General features: G+C 39.5%; 1 protein-coding gene across 3 annotated transcripts in view; it reads right to left on the reverse strand.

Moving 5' to 3' along the window:
- Nucleotides 1-17742, reverse strand: part of KIF1B (kinesin family member 1B) — a 143870-nt gene that overhangs the window by 48412 nt on the left and 77716 nt on the right. For 2 of the 3 annotated variants that reach the window (XM_029230761.1, XM_029230763.1), the window contains exons 16-20: nucleotides 16981-17060; nucleotides 16361-16467; nucleotides 15494-15577; nucleotides 15096-15276; nucleotides 14898-14970 (exon numbers count right to left, since the gene is read on the reverse strand). In XM_029230761.1, coding sequence (XP_029086594.1) covers nucleotides 14898-14970; nucleotides 15096-15276; nucleotides 15494-15577; nucleotides 16361-16467; nucleotides 16981-17060 — 525 coding nt within the window. Of the gene's footprint in view, nucleotides 1-4007; nucleotides 8840-14897; nucleotides 14971-15095; nucleotides 15277-15493; nucleotides 15578-16360; nucleotides 16468-16980; nucleotides 17061-17742 lie in introns of those variants that run through there. The other variant, XM_029230762.1, reaches the window with a different exon arrangement.

The raw sequence follows: 17742 nt of genomic DNA on the forward strand, positions 1-17742 counted from the left end.
GAACAACACTTACTTTACAGAAGAGGGCTGTTGCGAGGCTTCAGTAAGCTAATACATGTAAAATGTTTATTGGCCCAAGTACAGTTGACCCTTGAACAACACAGGGGTTGGGGCACTGACCATGCAGTCAAAAATCAGCGTGTAACTTTACAGTCGGCCCTCGGTTTCTGAGGTTCCACGTCCGCAGATTTCAACCAACCGTGGATTGAGGAGTACTGCTGAACATATGCACTGAAAAAAAATCCACATATAAGTGGACCCGTGCAGTTCAAACCCGTGTCTTTCAAGGGTCCACTGTAAATGCGCAACACACAGGAGGTGCTGTCTGTATCACCATCTGTGTGAACATGGAAATGCGTAAGGTCACCTGGTGGAATGAACAGATACGGAAAGAGCCAATGTCTGTGGCCACAGAGACCATGAAGGAACAGCCAGTGAGGTCAGAGGAAAATCAGAAGCCAAGAGAATAAGGTGTTCCAAGAAGTAAAGAGTAGGCAACCCATCTCAAATGCTAGACAGATTTAGTAAGATGAGGTCTGAGAAAACACCCTGGATTTGTCACCATGGAGATTGCTGGTGACCCTAATCAGGGTGGCTTCAGTGGTGAGGTGGGAATGAGTCTGACCAGAGTGAGTTCAACTAAGAATGGGGAGAGGAAACAAGAAAAAGAAGGTGGACAAGTGGGAAAAAGTACAGAAAACGCTCTCAGGAGTATTTTTGGAAAAAGGAACAGAGAACTACAGTGGCAGGTCACAGGGAACACGGAACTTTTTTATAACTGGTGAAATGACATGCTTGTAACGCTGACAGGAATAATGTGGAGGGAGAAAAACTGATGTTGTAAAAGAGAAGGGGTAAATGTTCAATAAGTCCCTCAGAAGACAGGATGAAGGGAACAAGGGCTGGGCTAAGACAGGAGCACAGACGGTTCTTCCACCAACAGGAGGGAAGGTCAAGTATGGTTTGGACGCAGACCTAGAAGTGGGAAGAAAAGGAAGTTTACTTCTGATTCCTTCTTTTTCTCAAAATGCATATCATCAGCTGAGAGCAAGAAAAGGCCACCTTTTTGTTCCCTAAGGCACCTGGTTGTAAACTTTCAGAGCACCCTGTATTTCTCCCTCAGGGCATTGGTCACAAATGTACTGTATAACCAGTGGTGTGACTGTCTAATAGCTATCTCCTCCACAACTCTGTGAATTTCAGGAGGCCGGGGATCTGTCATTCACCACTGACCCACCAGCATCTGGCACTTATCTGTCTTCTAGATCAGATACACAGTCATGTACTGATCTTCTAGTTAAGAGTTCTCAAAAGTGACCATCTTTGAGGGCTTGGCAAATCTGCAGGCCAAATCCAGCCCACCATTTGATAAATACAGTAGTTTTATCAAAATATAGCCATGTCCATCCCTTTGCATATTGTCTATGGCTGCTTTTCTGCTACAACAGCAGAGCTGAGCAGTTTGACAGAGACCACGAGGCCCCCAAAGCCTAAAATATTTACGATCTGGCCCTTTACAGAAAAAGTTTGCCAATCCCTGTTCTAGACAGTGTGCTGATCTGGCAGCATCAGTATCACTTGGGAACTTATGAGAAATACAGTTATCAGACCCTCCCCCAGACCTCTTGCATCAGAAACTCTCGGGGTGGGACCAGCATTCTATGTTCTCACAAGCCCCTCAGGGGATTCTGATGCACACGACAGTTTGAGAACCACTCTTCTGGGTGATGTGTACAGACGAACAGTGAAGAAAACAAGACAGATAGGTGCTTATTCTAGGTGAGTTTACAGTCTCATGGAAGCACCAAGTAAGTGCACAGATAACTACAGGTTAGCATTATTATTAAACAGTGAGCTGCCCTGGGATAGGCTGCGGCAGGAAAAGGGGCTCGTGAGCACCGATCCGGAAGAGGAGCTCAGCACGAGGAGAAAGGATGCCAGTCTTGAGGAAGTGAAAAGCCCAGAGGTGGAAACAAGCTTGGCAAGTTCAAAGAACAAAAGTCCAAAGTGCTTGCTAGTGAGAGAATGTCAAGACTTAAAGTCAGAGAGACAGGCAAAAAGCCCAAACAGGGACAGCCTTGGAAGCTACGATAAGAGGTTCATATTTTAAAGTGCAATGGGAAGCCACTGGAGGCCACTGGCACTGATTTTTGTTTTCAAAGGACGCTGCTGGTTGCTACGTGGACAATGGCGTACGGGGGTCAGGAACAGAAGTGAAGAGACCAGCTAGGAGGCTACTGTGGTACTACAGGTGAGACACGATGGTGCCACAACTAGGGCATCTCTGAGGAGGTGGCATTTAAGGTAAAATCAATGTCACAATTCTGGGTTTTCTGGTTAGGCTGTTTCTGACATTAGAGGCTTGGCTCATTTTGCTAATGCTGCCTTCTTCTTTTAATGGCAGATTATAATTAGCAAGCGATAGCTGGAAGGGAGATGTCCACGCCCCAGTTCTTGTCAACACCTTAATGTACTCACCACCAGCAGCACCATGCAGACACAGTCTCAGATCTATGCCTCCAGGGGTCTCACAACACCTATTCTTAGACCTGTGCAGCTCCTATTTTCTCCCAATCTCTCAGTCCTATCTTGGTCTCATTAACTTTACTTTCCAAACATGGTCCAAGCAAGAGCCTTCTTCACCTTGTGGGATATATACACAGGGCTTATCCCCTTCCACGAACTGATTCATTGATTCTATCTCCAAATAATCTATCAGTCATTCCCTCCATCCTGTCCCCCCGCCTCCGTTTGGAAAGCATCGTTCCTCATTTAGTTCACCCAGCAACTTCCCAACTGCAGCACTGGGCTCTGAATTTGCCTCTATCCAACCCAAACTTTGGCCATTTCTAAAAGATGAATCTACGAATGCAATCTCCCTGTATAATACATGGTAGCTTCCATCGTGCTCAAGATAAAATCCGAAGTCCTTAGCATGCCATGATCTGGCCCCTGCCCCACCCCCCGCCAGGTCCCCCAAGTTACTCGCAGTTCCCTGGACCTGACACGTTTCCTCCTTCTCCCTGCCATTCTTCACTTGGATACATTGGCAGTTGTACTTTGGGACTCTGCTCTTGGCTCAGGGCTTCCTCTTTCAAAAATCTTTTCCCACTCTGCCCACACTCATCCTGTGTACACAACTATCACTGCACATAATACTGCGTTGGAATTGTCGGTACTGTCCTAGAAATGGTCGGGTCTCGGCAACTTTTCCACCAGGTTCTCCAACAGCAGAGAAATACAAAGTACCTGAAGGGAAAGGGTAAGAAGGCTGAAGCAAGCCAATCCAAGCGTTAACATTTCCCTTAAGTTCCAAATTTCATATTTAAAAACTCATGTTGGGGAAGAAAAAAAAACCCATGAGGATTTTGTATTCTACTCCATTATGTATGATTATGTTGCTTTTCAACATAAAAAATAATGTCATGTCCAAATGTTCAATAAGACCGATGGTCCGCTCCAGAAAAATCTTCTGCTTTGTCCTGTTCACCTCTAACATATCACCAATGCTCTGGGTGGAGAAAAGCAGTGGCTAAGGGAAAAAAGAAAAGCTAAACAGAGTTACTCAAAGCTTTCTAGAAATTTCATTTCTACCCATATGAAGTATACCATTTCATTTAAAGAAAACTGCAAATCAAAATTATATAGTTGAAAAAAACAGAAAATACAGGATAAACTCAAAGAAATCATAAAGGGATATCTGATATCCTCATTATCTTATAATATAACAGGTTTTATTTAAGTAAAACGTAGCATAAAATAGGGATTAAAGACCTCATTTAAGATAGAATTTTGATAAATCAAAAAGGGTAACAAAAAGCAAAAGCTCTAAACAAATCAAGTTCATGTAGAAATACTTTTTAAAAGGTATGGTTTGTAACCATCTTCAGGTGAAAGAGCAATAAATAAAAGTCAAGACCAGGTTTCATTAGCATCACTCTGTTTCACTTTCCCTCCTCCCACATCAGAGAGAAATCACACTCTTAAGAGATAATTTCAGTTTTTATTGAATGAGGACTTTATTTTTTAACATTACAAACTAACTCTCCCTTTCTGAAAAGGTAGATCTTACACTCAAAGACAATCTTCAAGCATTTTCTAAAAAGAAACTGAGGGAGAAATCCATAGTTCATTAACAAGAAGATTCACAACTTCTTTTTACAGTAATGATGGGAGGAAACCAATACACTTCACAACCTACATTGGTTCAAACTAAGTATCTAGAGCAGATTTTTAAATCTCAGAAAGATGACATAAAGTAGACAATTATGAAAACTGTTCATAATACAGAATTTGGCTCTAACAGTGCAGAACAAATGCTTGCTTTGCACTGCACCTAAGAAGGCGTCTTCATTAAGGTACGCCAGGACTCAACAGCTTCCCCTGCTCCCAGTCCTTTGTACAAATCATTAAGGCAAGTCTACAAAGGACCAATAAGACACAGGGGTATAGCAGCTGACGGGAGAAAACCTACGTAACTTCCTGTAGTCTGACAGCCTTTAATGCAGACATCGGTGTGACAAACTGTGTTCTGTCCTGTTTTGTTTTGTTTTTCTTCAGCATCAACCTACACCTAAAGCACAAGAGGTCACTTCAAGTCACTTCAATGGAATAAACAATTCCCATTCATTGCATTTTCCAGTGAAAAGAGAAGCACCAGAAAGAATTAGAAGCCAAACTAAAGGAAAAGCCCTTTGGTTTAGACTTATTAGATAAACAGAAGTCTTTAACTCTCCAAGGAATACCATAGTGTGTGGTTTGGTTTGTGAAACGGTACCAGTTGATTAGGACTCTATTTCCATTATTGTCAGATCATTATATAATTTCAATAGCACAAACTTTTAAAAAAAAATTTCACTATGATAATAGCTAGGGATATTTCAATAATACAATAATGGCTTAATGGTGACCATTTCCCTTTGGTCTTGTAGTATTTAAGCTTAGGGACAGGTACTGTCAAATTAAAAAACAAACGAAGCAATGTAGGCTATACCAATCACAAAAGCATGGTACTAGTTACTTCTTCAGTGAAAGTCAATGAAGAAATTCCATTCACACAGTTATTGTCTAAGACAAGTATCTGCTCTGAAATGCATGAAGGGCAATCAAATCTTGGTTCATTTCTTTCTGGTCATCTGAAATTAAGGGCTACATTAGATATCTAAACATTTCAATAATCTGAGGGCGCCTGGATCAGCACATGAAGCACAAATACAAATCTAACTCTTTGGAATATCAGTGTGGGTATAGTGCCTACACAACCCACATTTGTAAATGAAATACTGTATTTCTTTTCATTCTACAGTGTCTCCTGATCACCAGGAGAAACTCACTCCCATTGTTCAGTGTGAAAGGGAGGTAACCTGCCCATAATGACATTAAAAGGCCACCATAAAAATGAAAATATATAGGCCTATCCTATGTTATCTCAAGTTGGAAAATTGAAAGCCCACTTTTGCTACAGAGTTGAAAGCTGCGTTGTTATTATTATTAGTTTTAGAAAATCAACTTTTTTGCAAGAAAGAAATAGATAACATAACTATGTCTAAGAAGAACAAAGAAGGACAAATGGGGTTTACACAAGATGCACTGAAGTGACTGATCTGAAGTACCCTACCAAGTATATTCAAACCACATGGTACAGGACACTGTCATCTCAATTAAGTCAACTCATTACAAACATCATTCAGTCAACCCATGACAGACATCACCCCTGTCTAATCTGCCATAAAACTTCAGCTGAAGACTAGGACTGCTCTAGCTATGAAAGCAAAAATAACCCCCAAAGTTAATTGGAAGCAACTTTCTGTGCATTATAAAAGCATTTTCTTAGAAGCAAAGAAAAAAAATACTATGATTAAAAATAATGTTCTAATAAAGAATAGTGCCTACACGCAAAGGAAAAAACCCCATGTAATCACAATCTTTAAGGCTTCCTTGAACATTAACTGCTATCCTGGATGTAATTTTTCACACCATCTGGAAGACAAGCGTTTGATAGGTGACTTAGCAATCTTCAACAACATGATGTCAGACAATCTCATAGACATCTCTGGTTCTTCACACCGCCTCTTTAAAAAGTTTCTGACAAGTTCAAGAGATGAAGGATGAAGAAAACTATTCTTTTCTTCCCATCAAAATCCATCTTTTTTAGTGGATTCTCCAGTGAGGCAAACTGAGACCACAACATAGTAAAATGAGGTATTGATACAATAACTGTTCATCAGGACTTCTCTTTCCTTGCTTGAGTATCTGTGAGGATCACTGCTGCTGACCAAAGAATAGTTTATTATACATCATCTCCTTTATTCTAAACCAAACCAAAGTTAACTTATTTCATTATTTCATCATCTACTGAAAATAAGTACACACAGCCAAATGCTGTAGCCTTCTCCCCATGTTCCACCTCTCCCCTCTCTCCACCAAATAACCTCCCTATAAACTTATACATACTGCTCAAAGAATCATACGAGTATTTTGTTGGCATTTCTGTTGGCAAGATATTGGTGAATAGTTCAGCGTCTCTCTGTGTATGTATTTGTGTGAGAAATGATTTGTGTGAGAAATGATAAACTTCAAAATGCGAACCACAAACAGAAATCCAGACAGATGCCAATTTAAAGATTTCAGTATTATGACAAAATTCATACATACACTGATGCAGTCAAAAGAAAAAAAAACCCTACTGAATCAGTTCTATGTAAAATATAGAAGAGCAAGAAGATGTGGAAGTTCCACGGAAGATGCAAAGCTGTGTCCTATAAAATATGTCCAAAGACATTTAGTTCTGGTTTTTGAAAATTTCCATGATATTTAAAGAAAGAAACAGACATGGATAAGAAATCCAAAGCTGTGTTCACACAGTTGCATGTTATTATTTTTAAACTAATGTCTAACATTTATGGGGAAATAATAGACATTTAATGCTACATATCAAATTCCTCTTTTGAATGTTTGCATAAACCAAGAGGCAAGTCTTTCTGGATATTAGATAAATTTATAGGCATTATAAAAACATAGCAAACTTACACCGAAACAAGACCAGTCTGTGTAAGTAAGTATATTATCTAGGCACCAAGAAAGGAGGAAAGTCTCAGAAAAATAAGGGAGGTCTCAATGTTTTGTCCAAAATTCCAGAAACTGCCCACTTATGGTATACAAACAAAAGGGAGGTGTCGAAACATTTACCAGTGTTTTATGTTTTAACAATATTAAAATCAGTTAATATTTTAGAAGCACAACATTATAATCATAACGCAAATACTAGGAACTCAAGGCCAAGGCTAGAACCAACCCAAATCATAAGCTACCATCGCCTGTTTCCTCCACCAAGGGTTCAAGTTTGTCCAGTAATTTATACTGTGGTTTCTCGACCAGCTTTGAGATTGGGTGCTGAGAACTGTCGCCTCATTCTCGGAGGTGTCACAAACTGGCTACAGTGGTTGGGTTTGTCAGTCTGCTTTTGACAGGAATTGGCTGCACTGCCCTCTAACTGACCTCCAGTGTTATAATTACAGTAAGACTGACGATGCTGATGCATATGGCGCTTTGCCTGGAAAGTCTGCAGATCAGCCGTGGGGTGACCACTGTGGGAGTTTAGTGATTCTGAAGAAGCAGATGCCTGGCAGTGCACGCTTTTCGGTTGGCCATTATTGAGCGAGTTGCTTCTCCAGCGTAACTGAGGTGGCTGTTGTTGATTATTAATATGCTGCTTGCTAACTTGAATGTGATCTTGACTTCGAGTGCCCTGAGAGCCCCATGGTAACTGGGGATCCTTAGAAGCTGCTCTACTCCCCTTCTCTTGGTTCTCCTGTTTATTTCCTTTCCTTCCATCTTCATCTTTCGGAATTCTAAGCTCTATAACCTCATCTTCTGTTATGATGATATGTGTCCCGGGACTCCAAGAGTTTCTGTGTTTAGGGTTGCTCTTAAAGGGGAACCGGGGCTTCCGGTTCTCAGGAGGGATGAACCTATGAGGCACATTCTGCCGGCGAAGCTGCTTTGTTATCTCCTGCTGTTGCAGGTTCTTGAACCGAATTTGCTCCTGCCTCATCCAACGCAGACGTCCACGTCTAAAAGCTGGGTCTCCATTCATCAGCTGGGAAACACGCTCTTCTTTCCCAAGTTCTCCACTGTCTCCTTTACATACATCGATCTCAGACTTGCTACTGGCACCAGCTCCAACAGGTTCCTTTGCTTTGTGGTTTCCTTGGGTTTTCTGTTCCTGAGACCCAATCAGTGGCAAGACTTTCTCCATTTTGAGCATTTTATTTCTTAATACTTTTATCTCCTCATCTTTCATGTTATTTTGCTTTTTGACTTCTTGCAAAATGTCTTCCAGCTTGTCTATATGAACCTTGAGGTCATCCACATCAGTTCCTCCTTTACTACTGGCCATCATGTCTTCAATCTTCTCATCCCCTACACCAACCGTGTCCCAGACATCCCTGGCCACTGCCCTCCAGGAGTCCCGCTCGTTGGGGTCTTTCTTCCCATACATGGCACAAAGCTCTTTCATCTTAACAATGGCCAAGGCTTCAATCTCCTGCCTACTGTGCCTAAAATCGTTGAGAGCAACCTCATAGCATATCTCTTTTACAGCCTGTATCTTAAGATCTGAGATGGTGACCCACTTGGAATCTTTACTCAGGCGTCTTCTTTGGGGGATTTGATACATTTTAATTGGTTCTCGTTTCTTCCCACTGCTAGGGAGGCCACATTTTTTAACAATGGTTTGCAACTTGCTGGGAGGTAGCTTTTCTCTCAGAGAAGTAATCAGTTTCCAGCTCTCTTCACAGGACCTCTTGTCAGAATCGTCCCCGCTATCAGAATCCGCGTCCTTTGGAAAAACAAAATCAAAAAATGGCCCCAAAATAACCAAAATTAAAATGTAAAAAAGGAAAATCAAATCGAAGAAAAAGCAAGCAAAAAAGCCCTAATAAATTTAAAAACAAAATCCAAAAAACTAAAAAAAACAAACAAACAAAAAAAACCCTAAATGATGTGCAAGTCTATTAAGACATATGCTTATGTAGATTATTATGAATATAAAGATTTGCTTGTTTTTTTTTTTTTTTTCTAGTAACATTAATCCAAATTTCCACTTTCTGGCTTAAGTGATGAAATCTGCAATCAAATTTCTTAGGAGGACTGAAACAGTGAGAAACAGTCTCTCACTGTAAGGTCACATGAAGTTATTAACAAAACGGTGTGAAATAACATCTCCACTACCTCAAGAAAACGAAGTAAAACCTTTGCCCCATACATGCTAACACCCATGCAGCCACTTCCCCACATTTGCCTTGGTTATTGCTGTTGCTTCTTCCAGAAACTCTTTCCCCCATGAGTGAGCACAGATGCCATACAAGATGTGACGAGCAGGCGGATTAACAAAGGTTAGTAATGCTGTAGGATGCCACGTTTTGTTTAGCTTTACTAAAAAGAGCAGCCCTAGAAAAAAGTTAGAAGATGAGAAAGTAGAAAAAGCAGTCAAACAGGGATTATGTTAAAAATGCTAAGAATCCCTATTAGCAGACCATGTGAGGTTCTTATCAACCAAATTGTTTTTTTCCTAGACGATAAGAGGGTTCTGAAACTAGTCTTTCCATGAGCATATATCAGATTTGCTACTGTCTTGGGTCAGGTCAAATGGATCGATTTCATTTGTACAATTAAAGTTTGTTATCCAGAGAATAAGGATGTATAAAAAAGGATCTTCATAGTGGGTCTGCTACTTTGTTTTCCACACACTTAAACCAATAAATACCTCACCTCCAAAATTTTAGGAAACAAATCTCCAGAACATAAATTAAGCTAGGTAAATATACTTTCATTAAACATTATTCAAAATTCCCCAAGTAATACTTTAATAAATACAACTTAGAGACGTGTTCCATCTATGAAAACCCATGGTATTTCTAGTTTTTCGAGGAATATTACTTTAAGTTGACAACTCTTCCTATCAACACGTAAAACACAAAGGTTATATTCGGCTTATGTACTCTGCTTATGGACCCAATTTACAATGTTATCTCTCTCTGTCTTTCCAGCGGTCTTTGCCCCATTACCTCTTTTTCAAACAACTTTACTTAGGTCTAAAACAGCAGCCTGAATTCACAGCTAAGCAGTTTCAATGGCTATTTGGACAATAGCCAATTATTCTTAACTAACACAAGCAAATCTTGATAACATGGGTCTAACTGAAAGCAGTGTTGGACTTAGAACTCCCTGTGACAGATAGGATTAAGGAAGAATTTCTATTCAGGAGATAAAAGTTCCTGGGAACGGGCTTCCCTGGTGGTGCAGTGGTTGAGAGTCCGCCTGCCGATGCAGGGGACGCGGGTTCCACATGCCGGGGAGCGGCTGGGCCCGTGAGCCATGGCCGCTGAGCCTGCGCGTCCGGAGCCTGTGCTCTGCAATGGGAGAGGCCACAACAATGAGAGGCCCACGTACTGCAAAAAAAAAAAAGTTCCTGGGAAAAGAAACTACTCACTGGAGGAGTAGTTCAAGACAGTCTAGGAAATGAAAATATTCTTATTTAATAGTCTCTTTTACTTTGGCTATGATTACCAAAATTATCTCTAGGAAAGGGTTAAAAAAAAAAAAAAGAGTTGAAACTGATAAATAGTATCTTGTTTTCTAGACCAAAGATTTCTATGTTTCTAGGTACAGTTACTTTCTAGGGAACAAAAAAATAACCTCTAACAATAATAATAATTTGGCCCCTGAATCTGGAGATGTTACTACTGATTTGTATTATTTCTATTTGTCTATAAATGGTTACTTAAACCATTTATAACCCCTACCTATTTGAAAATTTAGCAGCAAAAAGCAGATAAAGTTAAATTTACAGACTCTTTACTATTTTTTTATTTTTAAAATCTTAAGTGATAAAAAAGTGATAAAAGATGACATTAATAAATATTAAAGAAAAAAAAGTATGTCTGACTCCTAAAAAGGTTTTCTTGCAAATATGTATAAACTGAGTTTTTTTGTTTGTTTGTTTTTAATAAACTGAGTTTTATAGAACACAAATTCTCTCTGATTCTTCCTACATAATTAACTATCAGGTTTTTTCCTGGCTTCTTTTCTTTTCCTTTAAAAACTGCTTAATGATGAAATGAACACTACCAAATTCAGGAAATATTCTAATCATTGCTTTAATGTCATACTTAAGAGAGAAAAGTTATGCCTTTAAACTCTAAAATAAAACATAACTAAATGAGTTTACATAAACCTAAAAGAACTCATCAAGTGGCCATAATTTTCTTTCTTTTTAAAATACTGTCATATTGACTCTGTAGAATATGTTCTCCTTAAAGCTCAAACATATCACCCCCATCACATACTGACCATGATACTGAAAACTCTTGCAAAGCTTATGTGCCAAGATGCAAATCCTATCTCATGTCAAAAAAAAAAAAAGGGAGATTTTAAGAAATTTAGATTCATTTATTACAGGGTTGGAAAAACTACTCAGATCTGTCCAATTCACATGTCACTAAATGATCCTTCTGCTTTCATTAAATACCAAATGCAAAGTGGGCCTCCTAAAGAGGCATGAAGATTATGCAAATAAAAGAGAGAAAATACCCAAAACATGTGTGAAAAAGCAAGCACAGAAAGGACCAGGCGTATAATCAAGCACTAACTATAAGAGAATATTCAGCAATGTAACAATGGGATGCATTTGGGGAATCATTGTAATAGAAAACTCATGAGCCTGAATTCCACTTTTTAATGCTGTTGTTATGCAAAAATAATTGTATATAATAAATATTAAATATTTACTGAATAATAATTCCTTTGTATCTTCTCAATGTATATCCATAGGGTACATTCAAAATATATCTGTTGGTTGACCAATATAGGGTCATAAAATTACATTTTTATTCAGTATTGTTAACTGTTAGGTATGCTTCAGGCTGAAGGGTTAGAAATCAACTCTTGAGGACAAGAACTTTAACTGGAGTAGAAAGCTGGACTTATGGGAGGAAAGCAACCTCCTTGCTTTAAAGGAGCTGCTTATTTATTTATTTATTTTTATCATCTTTATTGGAGTATAATTGTTTTACAATGGTGTGTTAGTTTCTTTTTTATAACAAAGTGAATCAGCTATACATATACATATATCGCCATATCTCCTCCCTCTTGTGTCTCCCTCCCACCCTCCCTTTTCCATCCCTCTAGGTGGTCACAAAGCACCGAGCTGATCTCCCTGTGCTATGAGGCTGCCTCTCACTAGCTATCTATTTTACATTTGGTAGTATATATAAGTACATGCCACTCTCTCGCTTCGTCCCAGCTTACCCTTCCCCCTCCTCGTGTCCTCAAGTCCATTCTCTATGTCTGTATGTCTGCGTCTTTATCCCTGTCCTGCCCCTAGGTTCTTCAGAACCTTTTTTTTTTTTTTTTTTTTAGATTCCATATATATGTGTTAGCATACGGTATTTATTTTTTTCTTTCTGACTTACTTCACTCTGTATGACAGACTCTAGGTCCATCCACCTCACTACAAATAACTCAATTTTGTTTCCTTTTATGGCTGAGTAATATTCCATTGTATATATGTGCCACATCTTCTTTATCCATTCATCTGTCGATGGACACTTAGGCTGCTTCCATGTCCTGGCTATTGTAAACAGAGCTTCAATGAACATTGTGGTACCTGACTCTTTTTGAATTATGGTTTTCTCAGGGTATATGCCCAGTAGTGGGATTGCTGGGTCGTATGGCACTTCTATTTTTAGTTTTTTAAGGAACCTCCATACTGTTCTCCATAGTGGCTGTATCAATTTACATTCCCACCAACAGTGCAAGAGGGTTCCCTTTTCTCCACACCCTCTCCAGCATTTATTGTTTGTAAACCTGATTACTTGCAAACTAAGTATGTCCTCTGGAAACTAAATGTGTCCTAGAGACATTTACTTTCCCTTTCTTCAATGGTCACTGTCTTTATTTCACAGAATAGAATGATCACCAGCCATCACTATTCTCTTACACCTAGTTACTCAAAGGTTGGTCCCAGCCACATTGGCATCACCTGGGAGCTGTTTAGAAATGCAGAATCTCAGGTCCCACCCCAGACCTGCTGAGTCAGCATCAGCATTTTAATAAGACTCCCAAGTTGTTGAGAAGCATTGCTCTACTGGACAGAACACTGAAGCAAGTCAGAAGACTCAAGTTTAAGTTTAAGCCTCAGAACCATGACTTAACAGGTATTTAAGAGTGGGCAGCATTTTTTAGACATGGCTTCCTCAACTATAAACTAGAGGCAATATTTGCCACTTTATTTACATATACAGCTACCAAAGAGGGTTGTTTTGGGAATCAAAACAATGATGGATGTTAAAACTCTCTGTAAATTATAAAGCACTACACAAATACAAGGCACTATTATTAATAATAAATATAGCTTAATTACACCTGTCCTCATTTGATCACCCACAGACCATCAGAGGCATGTTATTAGATTATACTACATTATTAAGATAAAAGGCTCCTTCATGTGTCACAAAGCTTTCAAGCCCCGAATCACATTGTAGCCAAACCCTTCTGTTTCCGTTACAAACTAAATGCCAACTAGGCCTCCTAAAGAGACTCTACCTATAACACTGCTCTGATCTTGCCCCAAACACTTGATTTATTCTTACAATCCATTCTTTTTTGGGCTTTACTATAATTTCCAAGATAACAAACTAACTGATTTATTTAACCCACTGCCAAGCCTGAGAACCGAGCAGCCCTGGAAAAGACTGCTTTTGCACAAGTCCTTGGCTTTTCTGGCCCACTCAGCAATAGCCTCTCTTCTCCAAAGCAGAGCACGGCTATCAGGCTGTAGTTTACATGCTGTTGTTTACACTCGGTATTCTACATGGTATATTTTATGCTAAGGGAAGAAACCAGTACCCCAGCTTTCTCCCTAATACCCCCTTATCTAAAAAGAAGTCTATGAATCTTAAAAAATGAGGAATTCCTAAACTGTATCACAGTGTCCAAAGGCTGTTATGCCTTTTTCTTATACATCAAATGAATGCCAAGAAGCTTCTTATAACCAGGGCTTTGTAAACCAATACTGGATGACTTTAAAAAATAAAGTCTAACTAAATGGATAAACTTATTCATTCATGAGATTCAGTTTCTACAAAACGTAGAAAATCAACTAACATCATAAAATGCTATAGCCATTAGCATTATAAGCTGCAACCATAAACTGACTCTTTCAGCTGCTCAAACAAACCCTTTCTCAACCCAGAGAAACAAGGCTTCCCTCTCCTCTCGGAGTTGGGTGTGCAGCCCCTACTTCCACTGTCGCCCCATATGCCACGGAGACCCTTACTTAGGATTCAGACTCCATGCAGGGAACAGAAAAGGATTAACACATGCAACTGTGCAGCAACACTTTTAGACACAGTTTAACTTACAAAAAAAAAAAAAGTCCACCCAGCACAAGAACAATCCCCAAGTCAGCCCAAGAGCAGAGAATTAGTACTATCAGGTGATCAGAAACAAAACCAAGGCAAACACCCACCAAATTCAATATTCAGAGTAATTATTATTAAAAGAACCACCACTGGTGCATACTCAAAAACCACTATCAAAAGGAAAAGGCTACTAGAAAAGCTCGCACCATTTCCTCAAAAAGCACTTGGTTTTGATAGCAGACTTGACTTTAAGACATAAGAGGCACAGAAGTAGTACCTTTAAGGACAGTTTTTCAGGCTAAGGCTACCAGGGGATGTAAGTTCCTTCTCCATGAAGGAAATGAGAGAATAGTGTATGGTATCAATGACAGGTGGAGAAGCAACTGGGCGGAGTGCTCGTCTGTGGAACAGGGAAGGTGTGATATGAAAGCAAGCTGCCCTTTTCCTAACAGAGGATTCAGGATGCACTCCTACCAGTCTCTGCTGCTCCAAGAGAAGATCTGCTTCTTCCTTCTCCTTTTTGTATAGGATCTCCATTTCCTGTAGCCTAGACGGAAAAGAGAAGCAAGAGAGGAAAGAATAAATTGCAAAATCACTGAGCTGTTTCATGAATTCTGCTATGTGTTTAAAAGAAATGAGAGTCACGTGGACCACATCACATTTGTACATTACCTTTTTTCCATCTCCTGTTTCATATCAATTCCTTGTTTCTCCAGAAGCTCTCTCTGGGCAAACGTCCAGTCCACAGGCTCAGACGGGGTCTCAGCAGAAGGAGTCTTCTCCCGCTCAGCCCGTGCTTGCTCCGGGTGGTTAAAACGAAACACATGGTTTTTACCCATGATGATACGGTTTCCTAGCACAGAACAGAAACATGGATGAGAAATCATTTTTTAAATGTGTTGCATCTAGGTTAATAACCTAACTCTCCCTAATGCAAAAAGACAGCTTTTGGAGTTTTACAGGAACATAAATCCTAATGCTGACTATCACTTCAACCTTTAGATAAAGAATTAAAGAGTTGCTTGCACAAGCCATGTGTTCTGAAGACTTCAAGCCTCTTCCAGTCTCACCTGAGCGCAGCTGAACAGGCTGGGCCACCCTCTTGCCATTTACGTAGGTTTCTGAACGTTCACAGGGCTCCAGGGTTACAATAACTAAGAGGAACACAAACTAATGTTAGCATCACAAACCACTGGAAGAAAATAATGGAAAGCCGGTGAGGATTCAAGGGGACTAGAATAGATTCCTGCAACCAACCAAGTGGCTTAGTAGCTATATAATAGTTCATTTTAGGGTACCAGAACCAGGGCTGTGGCTCAGAAACATTTAAATGAATTTGACAAACTTCAGAAGAAGATAGGAAATGTTAGCTTCAGTGATATCTGACAGTTCAGTATATAAAAACGAAAACCATCAGAAATCTTAAGTATGAGATATAGGTAATAATCAGAAACTTAAGATCAAAAGCTAATATTTTGATTAAGGGAGGAATAAATTATACAACACAAAAGTACTATAAGATTGTTGTTTTTTTAATAACCTGGACAAAAATCAAGGTGGACTTTTTCTTCCCTTTTAGGTAAAAATAAATTCTACTGGCTTAAGACCAGAGGTTCTTCAAATCTCCCACTACCCAGGATATTTGTTCCCTTCTTATTAGTCTATCAAATAATTAAGATTCAAGACCAAGCCTAATTGCCTATGTCCCGCTCAATTCTTGGCAGTAACAAAACGGCTCCCTTCGTCCAGGCTTTTTTCATGTAAAGTAGCTATGTCCATGCCTGCATTTATAAGCAGCCCAAGTTTCTCCATTTTCAAATATTAGATTGTACAAGAAAGTATCATTGAAAGAAAGAGACAGGGAATACCAAGCCTTGGGGATTTCTCATCATATAGAATGAAAAGTTTGCTGAAAAAGTTAAGCCAAGAACTCTCACCATCCCCACTGTTGTTCCTCTCGCTCCGGAAGATACAATGCTCTTCTTTAATGTGAGCCCCACTCAGCACGATGTCCTGGCGCCGCTCAGCATCTGCTTGGCCAACCCTGAACACAAGGGAAAGTGTTTCCCAGGCAAATTCAGACACAAAAAGCACTACAAACAATGAGCCTCTTTCTCCCAAAGAATATTCTTTGGTACATACAAAAAAGGTATTGCCTTTTTTTTTATCAGAGGCTTTGAACTGCAAACTCTATTTTCATATATGGTCAACCTCCCTACACCAGAAAAAGCAACGAAGGGGCAAATGATACACCAAATAACTCACAGAGCATCATAAAAAGATACGAGTGAACTACTCTCCTTAATGAATTCATATAAAATGTTAGGAGTAAAATTTTACTTACGGTCTGCTAGGAAAAAACTACACGTTAATTGGTTCAGCTGGTTAAAACACTTAATTTGAGAAGAGTAGAGAGGATAGTTTAAACTAACTATTTCAGACAAGAAAAACAGCAAATTAGTAAAAGAAATTTTTCACAAAACAACTTCCCTTTAGCTATTCAATCATCCTAAGAGAAAAGAAAACATTAAGTGACCAAAAGAAGAAACAAATGTACCTTGTAATTCCATCTTTGATGTAATAAAGAAGGCATTCGGACATCAGTGGGTCCTCATTGAGGTTAACAAGATGTGGCGTCTGAAAAAGGTTACAGATGATCAATTTGGAGCAAGCACCACTGAGAGGGCTGTAAGAATGACAGGGACATACAGGAGGCTGATGGCTTCTTGGATTACCAGAGTGCCTAGAAGAGGGACTGCTTTCATTCCTAGTTGCAATTCCATAGTAAACAGAAAACACTCTCTTCAGGCCTCCCCAAACTACACTAATGCATTCTATTTAAAAACCTGAGTTCTGGGATAAAGAACAAGATCCAATTCTTGATAAGGTCAAAGCATAGAGAACACAAAAGAAAAATTAGAGCAGGCTGATTCTCTGAATGGATTAATCATAATTTTTGTAAACACTTGGTCAAAAATCTTGAAAGACAGCAGAATTTGCCACCCCTAAACATGCCACTTTGACATAGTGATTATTTTGAGCTATTAGGCACTTGGAAAACAGTACAGGCAGAGAGCGGCTTTCTCTGAATCCCCTTTCCTGCCTAAGCACGGATGGTCCAAAAGGAACTCAGCTGTCAGAAATCCCCTCCCGGGAGTCTCATCAACCAGGAGAGAAAACTAGAAATTGATACCACACCCAGACAAACTTTGTCACAAACTATCATTCCTCCCATCTACTCTTGAAGGGTCCCTTCATCTTTCCTAAAAGCCAATTATGCTCCCCTGAGAGGCCTACCTCCCCATCCCCTTTCCCTATT

The sequence above is a fragment of the Monodon monoceros genome, unplaced genomic scaffold, assembly GCF_005190385.1.
Source record: "Monodon monoceros isolate NGI ecotype Baffin Bay Population unplaced genomic scaffold, NGI_Narwhal_1 Super_Scaffold_18, whole genome shotgun sequence".
NCBI classification, from domain to species: domain Eukaryota; kingdom Metazoa; phylum Chordata; class Mammalia; order Artiodactyla; family Monodontidae; genus Monodon; species Monodon monoceros.